Source organism: Gavialis gangeticus, unplaced genomic scaffold (genome assembly GCF_001723915.1).
Source record: "Gavialis gangeticus isolate Ggan-Ray unplaced genomic scaffold, GavGan_comp1, whole genome shotgun sequence".
Lineage (NCBI taxonomy): Eukaryota > Metazoa > Chordata > Crocodylia > Gavialidae > Gavialis > Gavialis gangeticus.
The window spans coordinates 25654581-25667796 of record NW_017728997.1 but is presented as its reverse complement, the minus strand read 5'-3'; the positions used below and the strand labels follow the sequence as shown (position 1 = coordinate 25667796).

The window sequence follows — 13216 nt, the reverse complement described above, 5'->3', positions numbered from 1 at the left end:
CCCCCCCCCCCAAGTTCAGTGGTTGCTTTAAACAACAGAATATAAGCAAAAAATTTTTGAAGCAGATGACTAGTACCGTAAATTTAAATAATTGTTATTACTATTTTATGGGAAATTGTGCAGATATTTAAGTTTATCCACAGTATTTTGAGGTCTGATTGAAAAACAGCTCAAAGCTGCTTGCAGATTTCTATTGACATCAATAGGCCATGGAGCCTTAGCAGTTTTTTGCCTAACTGTAATAACTTCAAATTTCCCAGGTTCTCCATCAGTCCATTTATTTATACCAAATATTATTTTTTACATTAGCAGCATGATCGAAATATGAAATATTTACATTGATTTTTATTGCCCTAATTGATTTTTCAGCAAAATGATTTTAAAGAATTCATGTGCACTGTGCAGCTCAGCATCTCAAGGTGCAAAATAATGCAGTGCTATTTTTTACAGCAGTTGTACTAGAGTAAATGTACATGCCATTCTTTTGATGAAGCTACTAGCATGAAAGTGAAGCATGGAGTAAATTTTCTTTATTTTTGTAGCATAGGTACATACGGAGAATATTAATATAATTCTCTGAAAATTATAAACATTCTTGTAGAGTCATATTTTGGGGGGGAAAACAGAGGGGGTGGGGAAACACTTTTTTTTTAATGTGTTTTAGGTCTTTAAGTTTGGCCTAATGAATGAAACAGAAACACAGTTGCTATCACCTACACTGCACGCAAATGCTGCAGAGTTTTAAAGGCGGAGGAGCACATATAAATAGCATCCCATTTCTGGAACTGTGCAGTTTCTTATCTTTAGCTTGTTTTTTTTCTCTCTTTCTCTCTCTCAACCAAACTAAGATAAGTTTGGGAACAGTCTTGAGGGTGGAAGTGACTTTAAATGGCTCTCAGTGAAAGAGGGACAAGACAAGACCTGTCTTTCTTTTACTTAAAAAAACAAACAAGACAAAACAAAACAAAAAAAAAAACCCAACCTGGTGTTTGGAATAATTAGGCTTCTTTCTGTGTTTACCTGATGCTTGCTTTTGACCGTTAGGGGCATTTTGCTTGTGGTGCCACCTTCTGCATCTTACTGTGATGATCTTGGGAGGCTTCTTGTACACGTGTGCTCACTGATCAAAATGGCATTGGATGCCAGAGCACGTTGGCCCATATTATTCTCCTTGCTGATTCCTTAAGGACAGGAGCACAAATCTCACTGAATTCAAAGGGAAGTGTAAGCTCTGGTGAATTTGCTGCTATTTCAATTCCCTACCAGCATCCTTTACCCCAACTGCCAACCTCTTATAATTGGTTGCTACTGGATACTTCACCACTATTTGTATTCCCTTGGAATGGCAAATTAACCAAAGCTTGCTTTTACTTATTTGGACTTCAAAAAATCTGATTTTTTACATGTTTTGTACTGTTTATTGTTAAAGTCATAAAAGTTTAGAGGATGCGTCATTGATTTGTTTATCATCAGTTTAGAATTGAAAGCAAGGATTTGAAAAACCTACTTCCACAACCTCGTTTCACAAAAAGAAATTCAGCATGCACACCATAAAACATTGATTAGGTTAAATATTTAACAGGAGTACCAGCCGCTTTGTGCATATTTGAACTACTTTTGTGTTCCATTTTCCTTTCATAATAGTATAATTTAAGACTTTATTATTTAATGTTTTCTTTTTTTCAGTGTTATCCATGCTCCGTTACCAAGTCCTGTTGACAAGGTACAGTTTTTGCATTTTGTTTTCTTAGTTAAAAAGTATGAAAAAGGTAACAGAATGAGAGAAACCTAATTACTTTCTGAGATGCCACTCATTCAAAAATTTCACATGGTTTAATCTTTTGTTTACTATTTCTTAAACATAAATGTTGCTGAATCTCAAAATATCATAATTATAGGGGTGGGTGCCCTGAGGTTTTTATACCAGTCATGATCTAAACAAATGAATACTGATTAGAAAGGGCTGTGGTAAAAGTTAATATTTGCCGTCATTGTATATTTCATGAACTAATAGGCAGTGTTAGATTTTATACATGAAAAATATTCCATTACAACTTAGTATTGCCACACAAAACTAAAACCTTCCTCAGCTGTTTTTGTTTACAGTGCAGTAATATACTGTCACATCACCAAAGTTGGCATGTTGGGGTTTGTTGAGGGTAATGCTTAAGTTTAAAAAAAAAAAAAAAGAGGTTATTTTTGTAAGGTGTAGGCCTAAAGGAAAAATTAGAAAAAGATGGCTTTGCTGCTTTGTTAAATGCATGTTTTGCATTTGCTAGAAGCCATAGAACAGCTGGTCAAGTGTGGGCACATTGGCAAAGAAACATGAAGAATGACATACTTGGATTAGTGGAAAACAGCAGAGCTATATGAAGCTACAAAGGTGGTAGCAAGAAGCTTGAATTGATGTAATAACACAAATTCAGGGAGAGATTAAAGAAGGGGTTACATTGAACAAAATGAGGTACAAAGATGATTTGTGGCAGCATTTTGTACAGGTTGGAGTACAAGAGTAAAGGTGAAGATGAGGGAAGTCAGAGAGGAAAATGCTTCAGGAATTAAGGCAGGATATTTAAATTAAAACTTAAGACAGTGTTAGCCCTTACTCGTTTTTTATTTCATTTTAATTGTTATGGAACTTTTTGCTCAATGGATTTAAAGATAAGCTATATTTGGACTGGTTAAAATATATATTATTTGTTGACTTGAATTGTAGTCATTTGGAAGATATCTATGGAGTGTATGTATGTTCTTCAAGTCACTACCTGCTCTAAGCATAATTAGTGGGAAACTGGTCTCCCAGTTTCTTTCTGTTGCTCTTGTCTTTGGAAGCTGTCTTTTCTCTGTGTTAGGCAATGCAACCTTCCTTTTTTATGTATTCTTTAGTATTATTTCCAGAACAAAACAAAAAAACTCAGTTAAATGTCTCTACTAATTCTGACATTTATTTGAATCATCAGGCATTGCAGAATGTGCATCTTTTGGGTAGGAAGTATTTCTACCCTGATTTGGAGAGAGGCATTCTGCAAAACATTGTGCTGCCTGTAAGTTATCTTCTGAGATGGTTCAAAGAGTCAGCCGAGCCCCACACCAAAATTTCTTTATATAAAATCAAACTTTTTGTTCTTTGTTGTACACAAAAAATATGTAGCAATGAGAACCTTACTCAAAATTTTCCACTAAAATATTTTTAACCTTTCATTTGAATTAGTCCACTGGTCTGCCTGTTATTTCATTTCATGTTTTTCCTTTCCCTTTAACCTGACTGCACCCAGCATAATAGTTAGGCTATATAAAATGTATGTTGAAAGACTTCTTACCTATTAAATAGACTGAATAAACATTACACTGAAGTTGATATATAAAAAAAGGTTTTCTGCAAATCTGTGCATTTTCTTCATCCTTAATGAGGATTTTTAACTTCCCAGACACAGATTGGAGAACAAATGCTACTAACGGTGGTAGGTCTTAGATATTTTGGATTGTGGTTAGTCTACAGCAGCGCTAGGCGATCTTTTCTGCCGGTGGGTGGAATGATCCATCTCCAGTCAGAGGCAGGCAGGTGAGTAGATGCTACAACTTGCCTGCAGCTGATGCTTCTATTTATAGTGGCACAGGGAAAGTGCCTGCAGCTGGCACTCCTCCCCAGGGCAGCAGGGAAAGAGGGTCTGATGCTGAAGCCCCCTGCTGCCTAAGTCCCACATCCATGGGCTGGATCCAGTGCCTCCACATGTTGTAAGTTTCCAATCCCTGTTCTACAAAGATCTACAGTTGTGATCCCATCAGTTATAAATAAAAGGAAGACTCATAGGTGGGTTGATTAGAATAGGACTATGATCCACCAGTGTCGTTGGTGGATCAGGCAAGCTCATTCTAGTAGAGCAAGAAAAGTAGTATTCATGCCACTGTGGGAAGTACTACTGAAATCTCACCTGGAATACTATGTACAATGCTGGTCATCATGTTTAAGAAAATTAAATGAAACTGGAAACGGGTGCAGAGAAAGAGCTACTAGGATGGAGAAGGACTACTAAGAAGGGGATTAGAGAGTATATCTTGGGAAAGAAGACTAAAGTAACTTGGCTTATTTGATTTTGCAAAGGGAGAGTTGGCAGGCTATGTGATTACACTGTGTAAATACATTAAGAGGTAAACATCAGGGAGGGAGATAAGCTATTTTATGCAATAGGATAGTGTTGACACAAGAGCAAACTGACCATGAGAAATTGAAAATGGAATTAGGAGAAGGTTTCTAACCATCAAAGGAATGATAGTTCCTGGAACCATTCTGGAATGGCCTTCTAAAAGAATCGTAGCAACAAAAGAACTTAACCAGTTTTAAAATGAATGTCGCAAAGCCAACTATGGGGTACCCTCAAAGCCCTAAATTTCTCCCTGCCATCCCATTGCTTGTCCCAAGGAACAGACCAAGGTTTACCTTGGGATAACTCCTTATTCCCCTAAGCTTCAGCTCCGCTGTCCTTATACCAGACCCCACAGCTGTAGCAGGGGATCTTTGCTAGCTCCAGGTAATTTCCTCATGGGCTGTGAAAGAATTTTAGATCTCCCTTTCCATTGAATGGGCTACCCTGGAATATCACTTGCTCTGAGATCTCATCTTACCCCATGCAATCAATAAGAAATCAAAACAACAAAAGGATTTATTTAAGAGAAAAGAATTATGGATAAAAAACTGACCATATAGTTTGAAGATAAAACAAAGGCAAATTTAAGTTTCTCACTATCTCAACTAGCTACCACCTAACCTGCAGCTTGGTAATTATTTGGGCTGCTTGCAAAACCAGTGCCTGTCGCAAGGACGTGTCGGGGGAGTGGATCGCAGCTCTGTCCTGGGCCCTGGCCTCAGCCCCAGCCCTGGCCAACCATCCCACTCCCAGACACTGCGCCCTGCCCGTCTGCGACCCCATTACATGTGCCTGGCTGAGCATGCCCTTCCCACAGGCATCTGCCACCTGCATGCTCTGTCTGGTGCTTGCAGTGTTGGGTGTGGGGCAGGTGGGCTAGGGGCCGAGACAGCAGCCCGGGTCCAGTGATAGTGGCAGAGATGCTGGCAGTCAGTGCTGTAGCAAGGGTGGATGAGTGGGGTGACTGCCCTGGGCACTGAAGCGAGGGGGTGCCAACAGGCGCTACCCAGCCCAGGCAGGATGTGGGACAGAGCCATGAGTGGCTCGCTTTGGGGAGGGGACAGGTGAGAGGGCGGCTGCTGCTGTATGCGCTCCCATGCAAGCATGGGGGGCATGTCCCCCCCCAGATATATGCATGGGGCGAAGGCAGCTGCCACTGGAGGATTTGCCCAAAGTACCAAAATTTCGTACCATGGTACTGCTGACAGAAGCAGCCAGAAGTATGAGGGCGGAGCAAACCAGTGCTGTGGGAGCTGCTGAGAAGCTGAGTCTGGCTGCCATGCCACCTGGCTCCACAGACTACAGTTCTCAGTGTGCCTGAAAGCTGTGTGCAGAGACAGGGTGGGCTGTGCTCCATACCAGGCAGCACCTCTGCGCTTAGGGGCAGTGGGACTAGCCTCATGTGCCACAGCCCAGGCTGCCACCCTCGCTGGGGCTGGGTGGGGCCATTAGCATGACAGGTTTATGAAAGAGATTGATTATAAGCAGGAATCCTGATTTTCCTTGATTAAAAATCGCAAATTGGAAATTCTCTGATTTAAAACCCCAAAATCTGTGATTAAAATGAAAGGTCACTATATATGCCAGTTGAACATAAAGTTTACTTGATCTGTTGACAATTTAAAGCAAATTGGAAGCCTATTAGTGCCTCAATCACTATAATAAAATAAATTCTAAATACCTATAAATTTTGGTATTTGATTTTGGGGTTTTTTATCATGGAAAATCAGAGCTTTCCCTGTCCTCTTTGCTGACAATGCAGGTCCAGGCCTCTCATTCCCCCACCCCACATGCCCTGATCCCTTTGCAGCCCAGATGGTGCAACCTGACACAGCAGGGCAGAGCGGGGTTGCACAGGGAAGCTCCTTGCTTCTTTGAACTCCGTGCTGCCCTGGAGAGGTGTTCCCTGCTTGCATGGCAGCAGCAGAGGCAGTGGCATGGGGTTGTGGGCCCCAGGAGTGAGCACAGTGGCAGGGAGCTGGTCCCACCCCCTGCCCCCCGGACGAGGTGCCCACGGCCCCATCCCACTCCTCACCTGCTCATTCTGGCCCCAGGCCCCAAATCTCATGCACCACCCAGCTGGGCAGCACCCCCAGCCCTGCCCAACTCCCTCCCTCCCTATGGGGGCCTCAATCTGCACCCCTCTGTCCTGCCAGACTTGTGTGCAGGAGCTGATCTCTAGGCTACCTGGTGGCCCTATACGCTTAGCGCTGTGGCACTTGCATGTGTAAAACTGCTCAAAGAAACTTGAGTTTCAGTTCCAGTAGTGCCATGGTCTGCTGTGCAACCATGGTCACGTGGTTTTTCCTGTATGCATCTTGTTCCTTTTCCCGGATGTATTTCAGTTGAGCATGTAAGCTCTCCTGGGTCACTGGTTATTTTTAATATCCAATATGTATAGCACAATGGGGCCTCATTCCTGATCTGAGGTTTGTAAGTGATACTAAAATACATAAAAATAGTAATAATAAAATAGTAAAGGACTAATAGAAAAGAAATTATAGATGATAAACTTTCTCATAAAAATATTTTATTTTCTAGACATTTAAATGATTTTTTTTAATTATCTGAGTTTGTAGAGTGTCCAACACAGTTTTGATCCTTTCATTTCACAGGTTGCTGCTAACACTCCCAGTATGTACTCTCAGGAACTGTTTCAGCTTTCACAATATCTACAGGTAATTTTTTTAATATTAAGATTCTGGGTCATTAATTTGACAGTTCTGTGCAGCAAAGTACTTGAATTTTGTTCAGTATCTAAATGTTCTATATTTGTTATGCTTGTGCATTTCCATTCAGAATGCAGTTTTATAAATAGTGACAGGTAAGAACTAATTGCTTGTTCCCTCAAACAACATAAAAAGTGTATGGGAGTTACACTTGTATGTTGTTACCTGTGTGAAAATATATATTACAGATAATATAGCAGCATCTGGCTTGCATGTGGTCAGATTCATGGAGGGTCAGATCCACTGATAGCTATCAAATGAAACAGTTCTCTGAAATCCCTAAACCAAAAATGGCCGATGCCAGAGAGGGTTAGACAGGGGATGGACCAGTGATTCTCAGCCAAGGTACCGCAGCAGCCTAAGGTCCCTTGAGATCCTGTCGGGGGTGCTGTGAAGTACCATACAATATTAGCACTGTTACATGTGCAAACATGATTCCCAAAATAAAACCCAGAGAGAGCAGCTTGGAATATATAGTGCTAAAGGGTTCTGATCTGTTTTGGTCTTTTACATTCTCTGCAAAAGGAGTGGCTTTATTATTTTTTGTAGTAAACAATTCAGGTGAAAACTGAGAGCTGGCATTTTCCAAGGGGTGCTTGAGTCTGTTGAGGAGTGCTTTGAGTCTAAAAACATTGAGAACCATTGTACTAGACAAACTCTGTACATATGTTTTCCATCTAAAGCAGTAGTTTTTCAACCTTTTATTCATATGTGGACCCATAAAATTTATAATGGCGGTGTGGACCCATTTGGAAATTTTAAATGGTGATGTGGACCCCTATGTAAATTTATATAATTTTGATTGATCATAGCCATCTTTTGTGGACCACTTAGCTAAAGATCTGCAACTTGCTACTCTGGAAAACAGGACCCAGTATGGCATTTATGTTGTTAGCATGCAGTTTGTAGTGCTGATAATTGATATTGAAACTTCCTGCTTTAGATGGGAATGTCTGAAGACTACTGCTTCTTCAAAACCCCTCCTTGTGTTTTTCCACTTATGTGACTGCCTGAATTACAGACTGGGTGTCAATATAATTTCTGTCTTCTGCAATCTCACTCAAAATAGAGAAGTCAGGCCAAAAAAAGAGTTCTCAGTGTATTAGGAAAAAAAAAACAAGGGACAAATAAATTTATGTTCATGTACTGTGTTGTCTTTTATTTCTATCTCTTCCCAAAGCGAACATCAGATTAATGCACTTGACTCTTCTGGGGGCATGGTTAATGGTTATAAATATACTTTTTATGGATATCTAGGAATTATTTAGCTCTTCAGCTGTGCTGTTATGTCTCTTTCACTCATGTACTGAAATTGGATCTCCTAATAATTGTGTTTCTCTTGAAGATTTAGCTTTTGGAATACCAGCAAGAAGATTCTCTCACTTGTATTGCTATTAATAATTTTGCTGCTATCTACTCCAGGCTCCTTGCCCATTTTAGGATATACTACTGCAATAGTTTCCATGTACCAATTAAATGCAGCTTGTAGTAATGTTTACCGACTAATTGTAGCTTCACTCTGTCTAGTACTCTTACTGGTAACCATGACATTTTTAAATAGCAAATAATTCAGCCTCAACATATACGCCTTTTAACATTCTTACTTTTTTGGTGGGAAGAAAAAGGAATAATAGGGAGGAGTACAAGAGCACTGCTCTTGGGCTTGCAGGGATGAAGTCAGGAAGGCCAAAGCACAATTGGAGGAGTCCAGGAATGCTGGCTGGTCTTCAAAGAAATCTTACTGAGAACGCAGGAACAAATCATTCTGATGTACAGGAACACTAGCTGGTATGGCAGAAGACCAGCTTGGCTTAGCAGGGAACTCTACAGTAAACTAAATCACAAAAAGGAAGCTTATAAGAAGCAGAAGCTTGGACAAATAACTAGGAAAGAATTTAAGAACATTGCTCAGGCATACAGGGATGAAGTCTGGAAGGCCAAAGTGCAATTAGAGTTGCAGCTAGCAAGGGACATGAGGGTAACAAGAAGGGCTTCTACAAGTATTTCGGTAACAAGAGAAGATCAGGGAAAGTATGGCTCCCTTACTGAATGGGGGAGGCAACCTTGTGAGAGAGGATGCAGAAAAGGCTGAAATGCTCAGTGCCTTCTTCCCCTAAGTCTTCACAGGCAAGGTCAGCTCCCAAACTACTGCACCAGGCAGCATAGTTCGGGGAGGAGATGTGCATCCAACAGTGGCGAAAGAACAGGTTAGGGACTATTTGGAAAAGCTGGATATATACAAGTCCATGGGGCTGGATGGGATGTGCCTGAGGGTGCTGGGAGAGTTGGCTAGTGAGATTGCAGAGCCACTGGTCGTCATCTTTGAAAACTCATGGTGTTCAGGAGAGGTCCTGGATGATTGGAAAAGGGCAAATGTAGTGTCCATATTCAAGAAAGGGAAGAAGGAGGATCCAGGGAACTACAGACACATCAGCCTCACATCAGGCCCAGAAAAATCATGGATCAGGTCCTTAAGGAATCCATTTCTAAGCACTTAGAGAAGAAGAAGGTGATTAGGAACAGTCTGCATGGATTCACCAAGGGTAAGTCATGCCTGACCAACCTGATTGCCTTCTATGATGAAGTGACTGGCTCCATGGCTGTGGTGAGACCAGTAGATGTGGTGTACCTTGATTTTTAGCAAGGTTTTTGATACGGTCTCCCACAACATTCTCTCAGGCAACCTAAGGAAGTGCAGGCTTGATGAATGGACTGAAGGTGGATAGAAAACTGACTGGAGCATCAGGCTCAGAGGGTAGTAATCAGTGGTTCCATGTCTAGTTGGCAGCCAGTATCGAGTGGAGTGCCCCAGCGGTCAATCATGGGACTGGTTTTGTTCAAAATCTTCATCGATGACCTGGAAGATGGGATGGAGTGCACCCTCAATGAGCTTGCAGATGACACCAAGCTGGGGGGTAGTAGATACTCTGGAGGGTAGGGCTAGGATTCAGAGTGACCTAGGCCAAAAGGATTGGTCCAAAAGAAATCTCATGAGGTTTAACAAGGACCAAGTGCAAAGTCTTGCACGTAGTACTGAACAATCCCATGCACCAGTACAGGCTGGGGGTTGACTGATTGGGCAGTAGCTCTGCAGAAAAGGACCTGGGGGTCACAGTGGACAGTAAGCTGAATATGAACCAACAGTGTGCCCACGTTGCAAAGAAGGCTAATGGTAAACTGGGCTGCATTGGTAAGAGTGTTGCCAGCAGGTCAGTGGAAGTGATTATTCTCCTCTATCCAGCACTGGCGAGGCCACATCTGGAGTACTGTGTTCAGGGGTGGATTAACCATAGGCAAATGAGACACATGTCTAGGGCTCTAAGTGTAGAAGGGGCCCAGTTGTGCTTATTTTACATACAGGTTTCCCTCGATTTTTACCCAGGTTCAATTTATGCGAATTTGCTCTTATGCAATGACCCTTTTGTACCTGAAATTTGCTATATGTGAGGTAAATTTGCATATATGTGATCGGTATATGCCTGGAGACCGCCACATTTGCATAAAGCAAACTTACTTTATAATGCAACAAATAGGGATAGGTTCCCCTGTTAGCTGCTTCCAGGGCTGGCTGGGGTGAGTGTGGACAAGCAGAGCCGCAGGTGGTGTGAGGCACAGCACTTACCCCAGCCGCAGCAGCTCCGGTAGCTGCTGGCACTAGCTGCTGGCAGCCACTGAGCTGTACTGTGCCCCGAGCCCCCCAGGGCTCTGCTTGTCCCCACTTGCCCCAGCTCCTGTTGCAGCTTTCCTGGGAACGACCAGTGCTGGCTCCCTGTAGCCACTAGGCTGCACCGTGCCCTGGTGCTGGCAGCTTCCAGAGCCGCTGCAGCCAGGGCTGGGTTGGAGGTGGGCAGAGCACCGGGAAGAGCCTGGAGCCCCTGAGCGTGCAGCGGCCACTGGCCCCAGCCTGCTCTTGTCTGGCTACAGGCAACTGCCCACTCCTGCTGCAGCCCAGGGAGCGACAGACACCGCCTACTTGCAGCTGCTGAGCTTTGCCATGCTGCGGGGTTCTGGACACAGTGCCTCCGGGGAAGCAGAGCCCTGCAGGGGGTTGGGGCATGGCGCAGCCCAGCAGCAGCTCCTGGAGCTGCTGCAGGTGAGTGCTGTGCCCCGCACCACCCAGGGCTCCGCTTGTCCATGCTCACCCCAGGCGGTCCTGGGAGCAGCCAACAGGGGAACCTATCCCTATTTGTCGCATTATAAAGTAGGTTTGCTTGACGCAAATTTGATTTATGCGGTGTTCTCCAGGAGTGCATGTTCTGCATAAATCAAGGGAAACCTGTATTATAATTATTAAGTGAAAAAGATGTATACAGTATTAAGTAGGGCCCCCTGAGTTTGTTTGCGCAGGGTCCACTAGGGGGTTAATCTGGGCCTGAGTGTGTTCAGTTTTGGACCCATTACAGAAAGGATGTGGACAAATTGGAGGGAGTTCAGCAGAGGGCAACAGAAATGGTGAGGGAGCTGGGGGGGAATAGTTTCATGGTTGGTAGGGTCGGAAGGGACCTGAGCAGATCATCAAGTCCGACCCCCTGCCCTGGGTAGGAACAAGTGCTGGGGTCAAATGACCCCAGCAAGGTGATTATCTATGACATGACTTCTGAGGAAAGACTGAGGGAACTGGGCTTATTTAGTCTAGAGAAGAGGAGACAGAGAGGATTTAATAGCAGCCTTCAACTACCTGAAGGAGGGGGTTCAAAAGAAGATGAAGCTGAACTGTTGTCAGTGGTGGTAGATGACAGAACAAGGAGCAATGGTCTCAAGTTGCAGCAAGGGAAGTTTAGGTTGGGTGTTAGGAAGAATTTTCTCACTCGGAGGGTAGTAAAACACTAGAACAGGTTACCCAGAGAGGTGGTAGAAGCTCCATGCTTGGAGGTTTTTTAAGGCCCAGCTTGATAAAGCTTTGGCTGCATGATCTAGTTGAAGATGGTCCTGCTTTGAGCAGGCAGTTGGACTAGATGACCCCTTGAGGTCCCGTCCAACCCTAATTTTCTATGATTCTATGATAAAGAGATTTGTTATAATAAATGTCTCAGATTTCAGCTATTCTTAAGGAGGTACTTCCTGCTCTGGATGAAAATATGTATATTGGTTGTATGAGATCCTCTGCGTCTGTCTTCTCATATCACTTAGAGTGAATACTATTGAACTTTTTATCTTCATTTAAAGAAGATAGACATCCTGAATCTTGTTATAGCAAGAATCAAGCAGTTCTTTCTTGTGTTCAGTATGTCAAATGAATTGATATTTTAATTTTAGTGTTATGCAAACCAAACTACTTAAATGCATAAAAATACATTTTTACTCTTGTATTATCCTTTTTAAAATGGCTTTGAAAATAGAACCACTTATTCAAAAGTGGTTATACTCCCTTTTTGCTCACTGTTTGTGAAAAGAGATTTTCTCCTTATTTTGTCTTAATCACATAGTAAAAAGTCATTTGGCAGGAAAGTGTGAAAAAATCACATCGACTGGAATAAATTATGTCGACCTGTTAATATTGTTCTTTTCAGAGTAATTTGATGTTGTCATTTTCCCTTCTCATGCATCTCTTGTACTTCCCGGTTCTCTCCTTACTGGTTATCGTTTTGTTTATGCTGTGCTTAATCTTCAAATAATCCATTAAATCCTGATGCTACTATATTGCTAGTCTGTCTGTTTTCCAATTGGCACTTCGGAAAACACCTTTGATTATCCTTCCAGATGGACTGTTTTTTAGGAGGACTGCTAATTCAACCAAGTTGCATGAAGTTTTGCTTTTTCTGATTTTTCCAGTGAGCAAAACGTTTAAATGTTAGGAGTAACAAGATGTATTCTTCCCCCACTTTTTTTTTTTTTTTATACAAAGCTATACCTATGCAAGATCCAAGCCGTTAAAGTGGGTCTTCAGATACTTCTGAAGAATCCTGCCCAGGGGAGGAGAACATCATCTGGTCTCTGCTAAAATGTTGGAATCCTGTTTTATAGCCCGACTTCATACATATCACTAAGTAGGCTCAGTGACATTTCCTTTGCACCCAAGAATAACTTAGTTGGTTTCACTTTGGAAATAATTGCCATTGCTTCTTAATCCGCTCCATTGAAATGTAATGCTCCTTTCCTGTGGGAATTGACTATACTGCCTTTGCTTGCCTAAAAACAGAAGACTTGGACATGTAACATGAAGCAATATCATCTGACTAGCAGAACCACTAACAATTTCATCTTCAGTATTAGGGTTTACCTAGCAAACGTCTTCAATATCTACAGAGAAGATTTAGATAATTCCTGTTAAATTTTGTGAACACTGCAAATCCACTTAGAGATAATGGATTCAGATTGTTACAGAGTAACTGATCTCCTTAC

At 42.3% G+C, this 13216-nt stretch overlaps 1 protein-coding gene across 11 annotated transcripts in view; it reads left to right on the top strand.

Moving 5' to 3' along the window:
- SLMAP (sarcolemma associated protein) overlaps positions 1-13216 on the top strand; it is a 200255-nt gene that overhangs the window by 100234 nt on the left and 86805 nt on the right. For all 11 annotated transcript variants that reach the window (XM_019504983.1, XM_019504979.1, XM_019504984.1 and 8 more), the window contains exons 4-5: positions 1687-1723; positions 6761-6823. In XM_019504983.1, the coding sequence (XP_019360528.1) occupies positions 1687-1723; positions 6761-6823 (100 nt within the window). The remainder of the gene's footprint in view (positions 1-1686; positions 1724-6760; positions 6824-13216) is intronic.